Source organism: Terrapene carolina, unplaced genomic scaffold (assembly GCF_002925995.2).
Source record: "Terrapene carolina triunguis isolate 2854851 unplaced genomic scaffold, T_m_triunguis-2.0 Scaffold629, whole genome shotgun sequence".
NCBI lineage: Eukaryota > Metazoa > Chordata > Testudines > Emydidae > Terrapene > Terrapene triunguis.
Window position 1 is genome coordinate 13630341 of NW_020664980.1, and position 16926 is coordinate 13647266.

The following is a 16926-nucleotide window of genomic DNA, read 5'->3' on the forward strand; positions in this document are numbered from 1 at the left end:
GGCTGATCCTCTCCCCAGCATGAGAGTGCCTGTTTAAGAGAAGATTCTGGGCCAGATTCTCAGCCGGCGTGAGTCAGTGGCGCTCCCTTGTAAATCAGTATAGGTCCATTGAGTTTCATGGACCGACACTGATTTCCACCAGCAAAGAATCTGGCTGATACGTCCCTAAAAAGGCACATTCAACGCCCATTCACACAATGAGCTCACGATGGGGTCAGTGGAATCTCATAGGACATGCCTCCTAAAGCTTGTTAAATGCCCCGGCTGCTTGGATTTCTTCCCCTCACGTCCAACGAGAAAATATTTTCGCACTTCGCAAACATGGCTGTGTTTCAGCAGGCGGTCGTCCTGCTTTGATGGTGAGCTAAGCACTTGAAAACCACGGAAAAGGCAAAATACACCATTCAGAATTTACATTGAGAATACACTGTTGTTGTTTTTTTTGTCCAAAACAAGCATTTTTGTTTGTTTTTTTCTAAATACACGCACCGTCTATAAAGTTAAACGTCATGCAAATGAAGAAAGTGCAGTTAGAAAGTCCCCGGGCAGCGCAAGTGCACTGCAGTAACTTCACATCAAAGAGTAAAGAAGTTGCAGTTGGAAAAAAGAGAACAGGAAATGGAAGGATTACCAAAAAATAACCAGATCACGCCTCTCATACCTCTACCAAAAATAGACGTCTTTCCAGCCCCTCCCGATGTCATGAGACTGACATAACGGTGGCGCCGGAAGAACCACCGGATGGTTGTTTATCGTTCAAGAAAATGCACAGGCTCAGAAATGACCCATGCCTGCTGTATTCCTGCCAGCCGGCTCAGATGTCCCTTGGAGATGACAACTCTCCTTGCAGAACCTGCAACTTCAGCCCAGAAATGCCTCACTGTCCAGTTGTCTCCATTCAAATGGGCACTTCTGACATTCAAACATTTCCATTGCAAATAGAAACGACCCCATTACCACAAGTCCCGTGTGTCTTAAGGGGCTCAACGTGGTTCACAGGAAAACCAGCTATGGAACTTTCCCCACCCTGCCCTCTTGGGGCCACCTTCACGATGACCATCGCTTTGTTACCAAGCCACTCCCACATGTAAACAAAACAAAAACAACCTCCCCAAATCCAACAACTCCCCAAAAATTCCCACCCCCCAAAACGGTCAATATTTCTAGTTATTACATAAAGATCCAGCAAATACTCAAAATCCATTTACGAAATACACGGTAGGTTTCTTTTTCCTATAAAAAGGCATGCGCTCAAAGTAGAAGAGATAGCTAAAGGCTTGTTTTGTTTCTTCGAAGCATAATCGGATTCCTCAAAGTTTTATTACTAAAGTTTACATTCGCCATCTTTGCTGGAAGGTGTCATGTGGTCGGTTTATTTTTCTCTCTCAAATGAACAGCTGGCTCTAGTTCCTTAAGCACCAGTGTTGTCAATACTGTGAATTTCCTGAAGCTGATTAATGGGGAAGGGTTTTGGTTCCTGGTTTTGGGTGGCCTTTAAAAAGGAAGAGAAAATTGAGTCTTGGAGGGCAGATTGAAAGAGCAATCTGGGGGCAAAGGGGTAGATTCAACACTAGATATTTGGAGCTGGTCTCTTAAATTGGCCGAGGGTAAAGAAGACCACCTGCAATGTATTGGATGATGGTGAAACAGTTCCTATCACTGAGTCAGGAATGGATAAATAATGCTTGCGGAAGAAGAGCCAGCTACCACACCCAACCTATAACCATGGCTATCACTGCCCTCTGCACAGAGAGCTGATCTCTCAACTTTAGTTGCACTTAGATACCTTATTGTGCCAATAAAGCTCTTGAAATTGTTTTCTTAATCTCTCACTCTCTTTTCCCAGCATCTCTAAGCCCCGCTCCAAAGGGAGAAGGGAGAAAGAAAGGAAAATGTTCGCATTTGACCAGCATGGTCAAAATTAGCGTGAGAATTCACTGGGCCTGCCCAGTCCAGTGAGTTCGCATGCTAATTGCCTGCTCAGCCGTTTCCAGGAAGAGAAACAAAGGATATATTTTACTCACCCGTCACAATAAAACCCTACTCGCCCTAGAGTAGCAGGTGAGTAGGATATTGAAAGAGTTTAAGCAGATGTCCTTCAGCTGTCGCTGCAAAGAAGAACTGGGAGGGCAGGAGCCCTGAGGAGGAGCGGTATGGGGAACATGCCAAGGTCAAAGGCATCAGACTAGGTACCTAGACACCAATAAGGCAAACCCCACTGGTGCTGAGAGGAGGTGGCCCCAGACCTTGGTCAGCCCAAAGTAGCTTGAAACTCCCCTCAGGCTCCACCCTTTTGCCTGTACCCGGAGACTCCCAGGCAGAGGTGAGGATGGAGGTGGAATAGGAGTCCTATCCCGTTCTATGAGAAACGCATTGAGCCATGAGGGAGGATGCGTGGGGATCTGTGAGTTCCGGAGAGGCGGCGGGTGCAGGCCTTCGCCTAAGACACGTTCTGTGTGTTGGCCACTTGTTTGTAATTGTCTTACCGCGGATGGTTTCATGCCGAAGCAGTGGGACCTGCGCACAGGCCCTGACAGAGCTTGCTGTGCCCGAAGGTGACAGTATGGGGAGAGAGAGAGAGAGAGAGAGAAGTCAATTTGAAGCTCGTTCGGGCCTGGTTGTCCTTTGTTTGTTTTTGGTGAGGAGCCAGGTGAGCAGGAGGAATTCCAGCAAGAGCCAAGCAGTAGACCCAGCAGCCAAGTTCCATAGGTGAAGGAGGGGGGTGGGTATTCCCTTCGCAGTGAGGCAGTGACAAACCTGGCCCGCGTGGCCAACGCTTCAGCTGGAAAACACAAGTCGGGGGGGGGGGGGGGGGGAGAAAGACTTTTCATTCCGTTTGTCCTTCAGAAGGGCTTCATGGGCATGTCTCTTGGGTCTGCCTCTGCCCCGCCCTTCCGCAGGAGCTAACCAGCGACCCCGCCCCAGATCAGACACCTCACCTGGGTTTGATTTTTCCTGCAGCCGCTCACTGGGCCACATTGACTCCGATTGTGCTAACGGAGAATCCAGCCCATGCACATGATCGGGAGGGGACGCAGTGCCTGCATCTCCCAGCAGAGAGAGGACATGAGACACTCGACTGCCGTGGGAGTTTGCAGGGGCCGGGCACCATCAGGATCAGGCCCTAAGGCTCGTGACTGGGTCATGCACAGAATTCAGACAGAATTTCATCCCATTTCCTAGATGGATGTTCCTGCCCCTCCCCCCAGATGCCCCCCCGCTCCAATGCAGAATGGATCTAGCAGGCAGAAGCCACAAGCGGGATGTGGAAGAAGAGCGTAGCAGGCTGGAGGGGGGGGAAAGCATGAGGCATTTAACAAGTATGCAGGGCCAGGCCAGAGAACGCTACCAAACCTGCCGTCAGGGGGAGACCCTGGGTCCCGCTACAGTGCGGCGGGGGGTGGAGTGTGAGCTGTGTGGTGCTGCCAGAGCTCTGTGCTCAGAACCAGAGTCCCCTGGGTAGTCAGGAAGTCTCCTCCCCACCCCCATCACAGCTCCGCCCAGGGCAGGGGCAAGTTCTCCACACCTCTCTTGATCAGCGCGGGCACGGCTAGCTTTTCCCCTAACTCCCTCCACAGACACACATTGCAGTTCTGGACCTATTCCTCTTCCCCGTCCCACCCCACTCCAGCCAGCATGGCACAGGAGTTGGGGGCAGATCACACACTGCACCTTGGACCTGGCTGGAGAACCCGACTGAATGGCTCAGCGCGGGGGCGGCGGGAAAATTTGCCTGAATTAGCCTCGACACTATCTAGGATAAAATTACACGGGTGTCAGTCCTAGTGCTTCAAGGTACGAGCTGATCCCCAGCTGGGGCCAGGACAATAGTGAACTTCCCTCCCCAAGGCAGAGCTCTGCACAGTTAGGTGCATTCTGTGAAGCCTATTAAGCTTCTCTAGAGCATAAGGCGTCAGCCACTGTTAGAGACAAGGACCCAGAATGACTCTTGGTCCATTCAGCTCCCTCAGTGGGCCCTCTATCCCTTCACCCCTACTCTCCTCTGCCATTCTAGTCTCCGTGCCTGACGAACAGGAGTCAATGGCAGGTGGAAAGGGCCGGCCACGGTTTCTCATTGGCTTACTGCGGTAGAACGGAAGGTGCTCCAGATCTGTGGAAGTGAACGATTTGCCATTTGCCATCCCGGCGGTGCCAGATGCGGGTCTCCTCAGACTGGGCAGTGCGTGGGATGCCACCTGCATCGACGTACTGTGTGATGCGGATATAGGCGATGCAGGCCGACTCATCTCCCATTAGGTGGATGTGCGGGTTCAGGATGGTGGTGTGCACTGGCTTGCTGTTCCTGGACCACACTGGACATGGGGGAAGGCAGGTGGAGTTACACAGAGGCAGGGGTCCTGTGTGCACCCAACTCTTCCTATGTGAGTGGGGAATCTCCTCTCTCCTTGACTAACCACCACAGGCTGTAGCCATACGGAAAGGGGAGATAATTTAGCAAGCAGACTTCCTACTGGAGCCATGCAGCATTGGATCATTTCTGCATCAACACAGCTTGGACGGGGAAGGGGTCGCTCTATAAAACATTTACTAACCAAAACACCACTCCATGAGCCAGCCGCTCCCCATTTCAAATTATTGAACAGATTTGCTTTGCTTCCCACCTAGATCTTTTGGAATGGCCAGGAGACAGCACTGAGAACATCCCATCTGAGGAGATCCAGAGATGCTCAAGCCCAGCCACCCAGCTCTTCCAAGCAACATCAAAGCATATCAACAACAGCCTATTGGGGGGAAAGAAGCTGCTTACAGTTTTCAAAGTAGAATCGATGGAACTCCAGTCCTTCCACCAGGTTCCCCAAGGCCTCGGGCTCAAAGGCGGTCATTCCAGGATCACACATCTTCCTGAGGAAGCCAAAGCCCAGAGAGAGGGGGGAGATTATCTCATTGTTTCAAACTGGAAGGTCTCCGAGAATGTTGCTACATAACAATACATTCATCCCAGCTCTGGGGTCTCTTCTGGAATACAGAGTACAACATCCCCTCTCTCTGTCCCAGCTCTCTCTCACTTCACCTAAGATTTGCTCCTGCTGAGAATGACAGTTCTCTGACAGCAGGAACAACGTACCCCACTGTTTGCTCAGCATGGCACAAGGGCTACACAGATGCATGCACCACCTAGCAACCTTTTAAAAGACATAGTTAAAGATCCCCAAATACTCCTCTGGATTATCTTCACATTTCCAGGATGGGAGTTAACGGCAGGAGCTGCTGGAATAAAGCACCAAGAACTTTAGGGAGAGACAAGCCTTGTTTCTCATAGTGTTAGCATCAGCGTCCCTGGCATAACTGTACAGAAAAGCAACAGGGCAATATGCCAGTCACAATTCATCCCTGTGCAATGGACATAAAATGTTACCTGGGAGATAGCTTGCAGCTGGCAGCAGAACCCAGCAGGGGGAAGTTCCATCATGTAGATGGCCCCAAGTCAGATCCATTTACTCAAATCCCCCTGAGCTGCAAAGGGTTCAGATAAAGGGGGCCAGATCTGCATTCTGAATTTGCAGAACAACAAGGTTTTGCAACACCCAAAGTACTTGGACTGAAGCTGCTAGGTGGCCCCTCCGTCTGGACCCGAGCTGCCTTTTGCACATCCCCCTTAATGAGGTATAGAAGGACTTAGCTGAAAAATCGTGTGCTCTGAGCTAATCCCAAGAATTCCGGGAGAGGATTACGGTACTCCATCACCACGTGGAATTGGGTCTTTGCGATACACGACCTAAGCTTTTGCAGAGCTAGACTAGGCTTCTGACCTCTTTTCTGAGATAAAATAAAACCCGAACAAACACCTAACCCTGCTCCAGACCAATAAACCCCTGCTCTTGGTCTCTGAGGCAGGAACTGAAATCTGTGTGAGCTCGGCAGTAGCTCTTAAATAGGCTTTGGACACAGGAGTTTGTAGGCAGGAATGTGAGTAGTAGTTGGTCAGCTAGTAGAAACTTGCTATGTTTCAAAGTACCACATGGCAATTCCAAGTAATAATGTGTGGAAATAACATTCGTCCCTCCATCATAAATCACAATTACAATTATTCATCCTGTAGCAATCCATAAAATGCACCCACCCATTATAATGAGGGGACAGCGGCATGGTCCAGTGGTTTGGGTTGAGTATGGGATGGGGAAATCAGATCTCCTGAATTCCAGGCCCAGCTCTGACGCTGACCCTCTGGAGTCTTGAACTAGTCCCTTACTTTTTCTGGGCCTCACCATCTTAGCAACCTGACATTTCCCACTGGATGGCCACACAAACTAACCTACCCCTTTTCACAGCCGAGAGCACTTGGCAGTGGTGTGGCTAACTGCACCCCACTTAGCTAGCGGAGCCAAACTCCCCCTCTCCCCATTATACAGTCAGAACCCACCCCAGATACACTCACGTGTAGGACTCAAAGTCTCCATTGCTTATTGCTTCGATCAGTTGCTCTGTTACTTTAATAATTTCTTGTTTTCGTACTGTTGGTTTAAAAAAAAAAAAAAAAAAGCACAAATGTTGAGGTCCCCCATGAGAAAAAGGGCATCCCCATTCACCCATTCGCTTGAGAAAACTTGTCGGGGGAGAGGGGCCCAGAGGATGGAAAGTGGGGATTCCTGCCTGGATGGATGGGAGCAGGAAAGGGCCTGGGAATGAGGAGATAGAAAAGTTCTAACCATAGCAAGTGAGGAAGCTCCTTCAGAATCAGGGACACTTACAGGAATTCTTCATGTTCATCTCTTTTTACAAAACTAAAGGGCTTTGTAAAACCTGTGGTATAAAATGGTGGCATGGAGTCTTGAGTGACCTCAGCATCACCATCTGGCCAGTACATCTCCATCAGTTTAACCATCTCTAAGCAACTGAACTTTGCTTGACTCTCCTAAGACTTTTTATCCTTCTCACTAGCCGGAATGCTGTGCTGCATACTCCTAGCCAAACACTAGGGTGGCTGGACCCAGCTAACAGATCCCTCATCTGGTGGCTGGGTGTCCATCCTGCTTGTGATCACAGCTGAGGCTTCAACTGGGATCATCCTAGTCTGTGGGTGGCACTTCTACCACGCGAGCCAAAAAACACCTCTCGCCTTTGCCCAAGCTAGGAGGAGGTGCACTAAACTAGCCTTGACTGGAGAAGAGGGTTCTCCTTGCATGTCTCAGAGGGAATTTCTGACCTCGGAATCCCACCTGCCTCCATTCCATTGCCCACAGAAAATGCCAGGAGAAAACCAGCAAATGTCACTCTCAGCAGGGGCCAGGCTGATGTTTTGCGTCTCCACGCCTGTTCCCAGCTGGATCTGGGTTAAGTCTAAGCCTGCTTGGGACGAGTCCAGTGATACTCGCTGGCACTTCCGAAGGAGTCTGTCATAACTACCCCCGGTGCTTATTAATGAAGTCCAAGTCAGATGCAGACCAGAAGTCTGTGTGACTCACAACGTAGAGTTAATTTTTTATTACGCCAAAGGGGGAAGAGAGAGAAAGTCATTAATAAAAATGAATATCTAGCTCTGGGCCTTTCTTGCATGTTCGGCCTGAAGTGTTTCCACCCTTTGAAATGTTAATTTCCATCCCCTGTCTTGCGAGTTGTTCCCTGTGAGGACGAATTTTCAATTAACTTTAATGTCAGGCCGGAGTCCACATCACTTGCTGTTGGGTTCACTTCATTGGGGAGACTTTACAAATTAGCGCTGAACAATTATTCCCCAGGCTATTCTTGGCAAGCTGGCCCTGACGGGCAGGAGGGAGGTATTTCCTCCCTAGGCTCTTCCCAAAGGCTGATTAACTTTTCAGACTGTCTCCAGCGGCAGTGTCAGAAGGGACAGGCACGAAAAAGAGCTAAGCAGGGCGGGCGGCACTTGCAGAGTGGGGCAAGGGCTTGCTGAGCTCAAGCACTTGCAAAGACTGGGAAGATCCCTGGGGAAGTGGCGGGATGGATTCTGGCAGGGTCAGACTAATGCAAGGGCTAATCATATATCGCCGCATAAAGAACGGCCTGTTGCGGTGACGTTCTGGAGTAAAACACTGTGCATTAGAGAGGGATCAAAACTGAGGCCAGTCATCTGCCTCTCCTACAGTGATCCCTTGGGCGCACAGATAAAACGGGCCAAATTTCTCCCTAGTGTAAGCCCAATATGTTCACAGAGACTTGGACATCCTAGTAATAACAACACCTAACTCTGATCTAGCGCTTTTCATCTTGAAGCACTTTCAGTATCGTTATCCCCATATTACAGATCGGAAAACTGAGGCACAACTGAGTTTATACTGTATGGACAGTAACTGTGTCTGACTTGGGAGGGTCCAGCGACAAGGGTAGGATCCCTGCACCTCTCTCCCTGACGCCTGGAGGCCACTCACTGTACCTTTGGTGTCTTCATCTTCAATGGTGGTGTTAGTGCTCTCCGAAGACTCCTGAGCAAAGAACAGAAAGGAGAGAGGAAAAGTAAGACCCACTCTACGCTGTTTGTTAGAAGGCTCCTGTGCGCTCAGCAATCCGTCACCCAGGTTCTACCCAACTCTGCAAACGGACCGAAACCAGGTAAAACACCAATTGACCGAGCCAGCCAGCAACCACCACTCTAGCTTAGTAACTGCAGTGCCCTCCCTGACTTTCAAACCTTGTAGCCAAAGAGAATGGGGCTGGTGTCTGTAGGAGTGGACATGCCATTCCTGCAACCATCTACAGTGACATACAAAGGGCGGATCTGGGGGGAGGGGTGTCAAAGGTTCCTAGGACTGCAGCCGGAAAGGGCAGGGAGAGGCTGTGCAGGGGTGAAAGACATCACGTTGACTGTACAATAGGAAAAGAAATGTACAAATTAACAAAGAGAGGTAACTGCGATGAGAGAGCGAGGGGACTGTGCAGGAGTGAGAGAGACCACATTGACTGCATAATAGGGAGAGAAATGGACAATAAAACAGAGAGGGCTTCCGAGACCCACATGGACTACCAAAGGCTGAGACAAACAGCCGAGCGAGACACAGATTTGCACGGAGAGGCGCCGGGGCCGCTGAACCCATCCACTCTCCAAATTTCCCAGGAAAGCCGACTCTGCTCGCTGAGCTAGAGGAACCGCTCCACTAGCTCATCCCAGTCAAGGCGTGTTTATGTATTACCCATAATCCACTCGAGTGGGCTGGCAAGGGCTGCCATTGCTGTATGACTCCCGTGATCGTACAGTTCCAGCAGAGCCAAGTAAGGTGTTTTTTCAAGGCTCTTTGGACTGATGCAGCCTGCAGATAGGAGGACTGGGAGAAATGCGTGATAACCTGCCAGCAGGAAGCAAAGTTGGCTTCCCGTTGGCCTTGGGCACCACCAACCCTGTTCAAGGGATCTGGGGGTGATACTGCTTTGAAAATGTTCCCTCCAACCCTAGTGTCCCCTGTTCCCTACCCCCCGTGTCAAAGGTAAGCTCCAAGAACGGGGTAGGCTGGCACATGTTGAGAGGCCCAGCATTAGCGGCATTGAGGAAGACGAAGGACACTCACCATTAACTGAACGCTGGAACTGGACTTTCTTTTCTGGAAAAACAAGGAGAAGAGATGGGACAGGGAGAGACACAGAGTGAGAAAGGCAGAGAGCAGCACATGGGAGATAGCAGCTCCTGAGCCACCCTTCACAGTCCTTTTGCAGGGGGGAATTTGGGGGGAAATTTGGCACTCCAAGTGAGAAACCGATGCCACTAGCTAAGGTGAAACACAGTGCAGCCAATGCTAAGCGAGCTCCCCAACACAGCTCCACCAATGCCTCTCAGCCCTGATCTGCCGCAACATCTGCTACTCCAATTCTGGATCCGTGCACAGCTCTGCCTGTGCAACTCCGTCCTAGCCTTGCGATTCCAAAACGGAGCCTCTCCAAGCAATGACAGCCAATCATGCCAAATTGTGCAGTGGTTTTGCAGTGTGGACAAACATCCACTAGGAACTAGCACGAGACCACCAAACTCATTCGACTTGTGACCATACAAGGATCTGAAACCAGGTGAGATGCTAGTATTCTAATCCTCTTCACCAACTACATTTCCCTCTACCCTGATCCTGCATGTGAGCAAGTGGTGGTTATAAACACTGGAATTGCTCAGTTGCAGGTCCTCTATGGAGTAATTTTTACACCCAGGAGTGTGCTACAAAGTGCTTCTTGAACAAACCAAGTCAAAGTGTCCTGGGTATAATTCTAGCACCTCGGCTATCTCCTTAAAACATAGCTGAGTTCCTCAAAAGAGAAGACCCTATGTATATACTTTGACTCCTACCCAAGAATGCTCTGGACTCCTTGGATAAAAAGACCCCTGGAACAGATTCCTGCCTATTACCCCAAAATACTGCTGGGCACCTCCTGCAGATTCTTGGCTTATGCACCCAGCTTCTTTTCACCTTCTGTTGGTTTGGAGACTTCTTCAAAGGGATGGGCAAGATGACCTACCACCTTTTCTCTATCTCTAACTTCTAGGATGTACACCAGGGTTATCAATTCTCTAAGAACACATTCCACTTTGACTTCCATGATGCTAGGAGATGGTGGTGAAGATGGCAGGAACTGGGAATTCCCACAACAGTAAAGGCCAATGCAAAACACATCAGCTGCCATGCCAAGATAACAGGCTTGGTGCCGGCACATTGAATTAGGCATAGACATACCTACCACTGCCAACGGGGCAGTGGGCAAAAGCTATGCACGCCCCTTGTGAGATAAAGCTCAGTATCCCATCACGATGGGCTGTGTTATAAAGAGCCATCCGAATCCACTAATGCTCATTACCACTTGTTCCTCCCTTTGCATCCTAAATGAGTGCAGCCATTTCATGAAGTTCCATCCTACATTAGCACAGCTACCACCACCCTGCTGGCATCACGGGATGTCCTAAATTAGTCTCCCGGCACATATATACATCCTCAAACACGACGTACGGCTAGATGGTGGCGACCGCTGTATTTAGGGTGAAACCTGATGAGAAAGCCTAGTGACAGCTACCTTGATTCAGGACATAGGAAGATGCCAGGAGGGTCAAGAGCTTTCACTAATTCAGTATGGGAGACGAGGCAGTCAGGGTAGAAATTTCAGACGGAACATGATGCAACACAAAGCAGTGACCGCATTAATTTAGGACGTACAGTAACAGGATGCAACATGGGGCAGTGACTTCATTAATTTAGGACGTAACAGGATGGGACATGGGGCAGTGATTGCATTCATTTACAATGTAACAGGATGTGACACCACACAGGGCAGTGAATGTATTGTATCCTCCAGGAAAAGGAGGACCAAAATGGCCTCCATGCATTGTGGGTAGGGAAATTCTGGCCGTGTGAAAACTGTTTCATGGGAAAAGAACCTCTGGGGGTCGCAGGTTTCCAAACCCACAGGGCTACACTACTGGATGTCTGCACTAGCAGGACAGGGGTAGCAGAAGTGGGAGGAAGCCTGCTTCCCAACTATTTGCAAGATAACGTGAGGACTGCATTAACTCAGGGATGAGACAGTAACTCAGGAATGGTGGATCTGCTGCCTGGGACCAGTGTGCTGTCATGGGACGGTGAACCCAATGGGTTCCCCCAAAGGAGGACACAACCCATCCAGCATCATACCAGACCACATGGCCTGAGTTACAGTGATGTCCCTCAAAGAGCCCATGGAGTTTTCAAGACACTGTCCCACTTTTGCAGCTAAGTTAAAACCACAAACCAAAGAAATGAACACATCCAGCACGTGCCCTGATTTCTGCAGATTGCCCACAGTCTGTCATGCCAGCTTCGCCCCGGGGCATGTCCGGCTGCCAGCCTGAACATTCCACTCCTCTGTGCCCCGGAGGCTGCTGGGATGGAAGCCATGCCCCTGGGTGAGAATGGTGCCTCCGGGCTGGCCAGGGCAGCAAGGTGTGGGGAATGGTGCTACTGAACGGTCCGTTGGGAAAGAACTAACACCTGTGTTGTTTCAGCAGGAGCTCTTCCTCTGCCCTGCCTCCCACGAAGGTAGCACTTCTCCCATCTTCCCATCAAGTTGTATCATGGCACGGGGGCAGGGAGGAGAGGCTTCCAGCCACCTACCCAGGCTGTCCCTCCTTGGTGCCCAGAAAACGCAGTCATGGCAATCCAAAATCATCCAGAACTCTGCTCCAGGTTCACACGCTCTCCAGAGCTGGGTGATAACAGGCCCATGAGACAAGGTTCAGAACTGAAGGATACAAACCTAAGTGACTGATGTGGTACTGGAAATCTAAACCCTTCCATCTTGATGGTTCCGAAGATTGTTTTCCTAACAATCTACCCACAGTTACCCTTGTGCTCTGCTGCATACCCAGGACCGTGTTCACCCTCGTGGCCACCACAAAACCAACACGAAGAACCTTTATCAAAGAGGTTTCCCACCAGCACAGCCACCTTTGTGAAGTGACACTACCCCTTAGGGTTGGCTAAGGCCCTTTGTTTTCAGTTTTTACTGATTTTTACCAAAACATTCCCAGCTTTTACAAACACCATTATTTTGTAATTATTTTACCACTTTTCACCCAAATTTTGGACCACTCAAGTACATGAAATTACTGATTACGTTAAGCAAATCCAATGCATTACATTATGCAGATGTGTTTATGTTAATAAAAAGTTAGTCTAAGGGTAAATGTGAGGCTGTCTGTTGAGTAAGGCAATGTAGTGGAAGATACACACACGCATGTTAATATGTGTATACACTGTTAAGATACAATTCATGAAATAAACCACAGCATTAAACTGCTTTTACTTTCAATACTCTTACTTTTCTCTATTTGTTGCTTTACATCTGTCCCCCCATCCCCCAATATTAACCCCGATATTTACCCAGAAAACGTTAACGTTATTTTTTGAACCAATTTTCATCTGTTTTCAAATGTTTGTAATAAACACCAATAAATTCCCAGCAATTTTTAAACAAACTAAAACCCAAACACGAAGGGCCTTGCCGATGGGCAATTCAACCGAGGAATGCCGCTATACAGGCTTCCCGGTCCATCGCTCTCTCTTTCCATAGCTTTAGAAAGCATCTTTCAGTTTGTCTTACCTGTCCCCCAGCCCCGTGCACTGCATCAGCAATGCCTGTGGGGGGGATTATTTCCCTTGGTGACCATCATAAGCTGCTGGCAGCTCTGGCAGTGCCAGGGTAGCAGAGGAGAGGCACAGGTTGACAGGTGCCCATGGTACGATCATGGCTCTCCTGGTCTGGGGCCTTACTGTGTCACATCCCACAAGCCTAGTGTGCAGGTGTTAACAGAGCGAGTTCTGACCTAGCGCACCCCTACATGTGTTGTGCGGGATCTTCACGTCATGAAGCAGCATCTTCACGTTGCAGCATTACCTCCTGATGGCAGCAGACCAAGACAAAATATTCCTTGGCTTGCAGGTGAATCTCAGGAGTTAGGGGGAGAGGCTGGCAGCAGAGGTAGAATGAGCTGAGCTCATATTCAGCATTTCTGTGGTTATAAATGCTATTAACATTGCAGGCTTGGCCTCCTCCAACAGTACCAGAGTGGTAGGAAGCAATTCATTGCCAGAGCTCCTTAGCCCATCCAGCAACTGGGTCACGGGGGGAGGAAGGCCGGCCTGATTCGCCGACCCTCCCAGAATCCCGGGGCCCTGCACAGCTCGTAAGTTAAGCCCCAGAGAGAGGAGGTCCCCATGGCGTCTGATCCCAAGCCCTGGTGAAATCAGTGGAAAGACTCCCAATGACTTCAAGAGATTTTGGACCCCCCTCCCACCCCACCCCGCGTGACTGACCATCATATGGGGAGAGAATGGACCCTTGTGACGGATGGGCCTCTTTGGTTGCCCTGCCACAGCCTGTTCTGAGCCTGCAGGCCCGGGCATCAGGCAGAGAGACCTTCCCATAGATCACACGCCCTCCTCTGGGGAGGAAGGATGACGAAGCGCCTCCCCCTCCACCCCCCCGACACACACCAGAGGCCATTAGAACAGGTGATTAATGGAGAGAGCTGATTTCCACTGGGCTCTCACCCCAGGAGACTGCCCGGCTCTGGATGCGGGATTGAGCTCGGTAGGTACCACAAGCACATGGGGCCCCGTCGCTCACCCCGACGTGGCAGAAGAAGCAAAGACCTGGATGGTCCATACTCTTTTTAAGGTAAAATGGGATTTGTTCTTATTATTTCTAACTCTTGAATTTGGGGCTGGAGGGGGAGGGGGTGGGCGGGCTCACCCTGCTGCCCCCTTCTCCCCGCCCCGCCGGCCCAGTGCCACCCGCTGGGGAAGCGAGAGGAATGGGATTGGCAGGCTGTGAAACTCTCTGCAGAGAGCCGGCTCATGCTGCTCATTTATTCATTTGAATCCAGGCAGCTCCTCCCAGGTCCTTGCGCTCAGCCTCCCTTGGGTGACCCTGAATTTGCATGGGCTCTCCTGCTAACGAGCGGGGGAGATTCTGGGATGCCTCCGCTTTGAATTACTGCTGCTCGCCTGAACCCTCAGTTCTCCCTCCCAGGCAGAAATTGCAAGCCTGGCTTTCCCCTTCCCCTCTTCCTTTCCTGATCCCTTCTCTCCCCCGCCCACCCATTCGACTCCTCTCCTTTCCCCATCCCTCCTGCCCTCAGGGGGAGAGAGTGGGGGGCGTGGGGAGAGGGCTGCAGGCAGCCGAGCAGCAGTAAAATCCTCAGGAGGAGGTTAATTTCTGCGTTCTCCTCACGTCACCTTCCTGCTGGGGTGTCGGAGGAGTGCATTATTCAAACATGAGCCTGTGCATCCATCCTTTCTGCTCTCCCATCTGCAAGCTGCCAAGCTTTTCCCTAGAGAGCTTTGCACATTTGACAGTTTTTCCCCTTTCGCTCTTGTTGCAGCTCTGCTGACTGATAGCGGCGACTGCGGGGGACGGGGGAGGAAGGGCCTAAGGACAAGGGGATGGTGGCCAAGGAGCCGGGCCAGCAATGCATGGCTACCAACTTCACTGTCAAACAGAGGAAGGCCACGGCGGGACCCTCAGCAGAGCCGAATCCACTGCAGCCCCAAGGAGTGGCCCCCGGGGCGCTGTACCGGCCGGGAGGGAGCGCTTACCTTCACGCCGTCATTCTTCTTGTTGCCTCCGCTTTTCCCTCCTGCGGAGACAAGGTAGGAGGTTAGCAGGGCCAGGCAAGGCGCCAAGGCCAACAGAGTGAGGATCAGCAGCATAAGGGAGGATGGAGTCAAACAAAAGGGGTGGGGAGGGGGTCAGGAGTCCTTCCAGATTGGTGCGCTCCAGACCCAGAGCAGAACAGCCCCAGGTGCAGCCTCTCTCCACAGCCCCTTGAGCTGCGAGGTGAACACCTCAACTCCAGCCCTTCCTTCTCCTGCACAGAGACAGAGGCCCTGGCCACTTCTCTCGACGTCAAGCCAGCTCCGTGGAGGAACCTGAGCAACAGGCAGTGTTGGAAACACCAGAGGCCTGGGCAGAGGGAGAGGTCTCTGGGCAGATTTCTTCCTGCCGGGACTCAAGGGTCATGCAGCAGTGTGGCCAGTGAGGATCCAGTGTCCTCCACAGCAGAGCATGAGCCTCAGTCCAGCCCCAGGGCTTCCCTTCCTGCCTTTGTCTTGGGGAGCTGAGTATGAAGCTAGAAGCAGTGCGCCGTGGCACTGCCTGCCTGCCTCTCTCTCTAATTTTAGCCCCATGCTGCCGGGGTCATGTGCTACGATTCCCTCGACCTGACAGCTGCAGCCCACATTTTGACGATGATGAAAAGCAGACGGCCTCCCTTGAGCCCACCTATCACCGCAGGCCCCATCCCCCAGGGCCGCTCCGGCGCTCTCCCAGCTCACTGCCCTTGGCAAACAGATAATGAACTTCCAGCAGCCGCCTGCCCACGCGGTAGGGTCAGATGAGCGTGCTGGGGGGATGAGACCACGGTGAATTCCTGGGCAGAATGCAGGAAGGGAAGTGACTATGGGGTGTAGCTTTGAACATCCTGGCCTTAAATGCTCAAGGTCAGGTCCTTTGCCCTTAGTAGGGCTTGACAAAATATCCCCCCTGGATGTTTAACTCTTCCAACCCTGCCACGTACCCCCACAACTGCCCACATGTCAGCAAAACCTAACCACCCCCACGACAAATGCCTGGGGCTGATCTGCACCGCCAGCCACTGAACAATCCCAATGCCCCTTGCAGGCCCCAGCGGTCCTCGACCTGACCTCGCTCCCAGCTCACCTCCTGCTCCCTCGTACCCACCTGACAAGCACTCTGCTCTGACTGGCTGCAGCTATTTCACAAGCTCCCTGGGCTAACCATCCTCTGTCCAGCTCCGGAGACTTCCCATAAGGCCCTGCCCCACGCAAGCGTATCACCCTCCATCCTCTTTCAATCCCACCTGAACAGTGTCCTGTCCTGACCCCCATCGCGCCACCTGTTCAGAGAATCCCAGATGCCCAGGCCAGAAGGGACCGTTGTGATCATCTGCTCTGACCTCCGGTACAACCCAGGCCAGAGACCTGCCCCAGAATAGACACTGGCTCCCTCCATCCCTTAGCTGAACCGCTCACAGTTCCTCCGCCCTAGACCAGCATCCGGATTCCTCCTCCCCTCCCCCACAAGTTCCCCAGCTCTGCTCCCATGTGCACAATCCCTTTGGCGCCTGCACACCCTCCATCCTCCCTGCCTCTCCCCACCCAGAGGAACTGGCACCCAGCTAACCCCCTCCCAGGCTTGAGACGTTCTGGCCCCGATTCACCCTTTGCCCTGCACCTTGTGTCACATTTACACCAGGGCAGAGTGTACTGGTGCAAACAATGGTGCAAGGCGTAGGGAGCTGGAGCCTCAGGCCCTCGGACAGGAGGTGTGGCAAGCAGCTGGAGCGGGGGCACATTTTGTTAGGACTTTAGAAAAGAAAGTTAAAATTCCCCCTGCCCACTCCCAGCAGCTGCTGAGGCTGGGGGTCAGCATTATGCCCCAGGGGCTTTCACAGCCCACATCATGTTCCTACAACTGGGGGGG

The 16926-nt window shown here is 51.5% G+C and overlaps 1 protein-coding gene across 4 annotated transcripts in view; it reads right to left on the bottom strand.

Moving 5' to 3' along the window:
• Positions 1-410: 410 nt before the first annotated feature.
• The window catches only part of CAMK2A (calcium/calmodulin dependent protein kinase II alpha), a 32494-nt gene continuing 15978 nt past the window's right edge, over positions 411-16926 (bottom strand). For 2 of the 4 annotated variants that reach the window (XM_024217044.1, XM_024217042.1), the window contains exons 10-16: positions 15021-15061; positions 9480-9512; positions 8354-8402; positions 6398-6473; positions 4769-4863; positions 4085-4313; positions 411-2782 (exon numbers count right to left, since the gene is read on the bottom strand). In XM_024217044.1, the coding sequence (XP_024072812.1) occupies positions 2779-2782; positions 4085-4313; positions 4769-4863; positions 6398-6473; positions 8354-8402; positions 9480-9512; positions 15021-15061 (527 nt within the window). In that variant the 3' untranslated portion in view covers positions 411-2778. The remainder of the gene's footprint in view (positions 2783-4084; positions 4314-4768; positions 4864-6397; positions 6474-8353; positions 8403-9479; positions 9513-15020; positions 15062-16926) is intronic. The other 2 variants (XM_024217045.1, XM_024217043.1) reach the window with 1 other exon arrangement.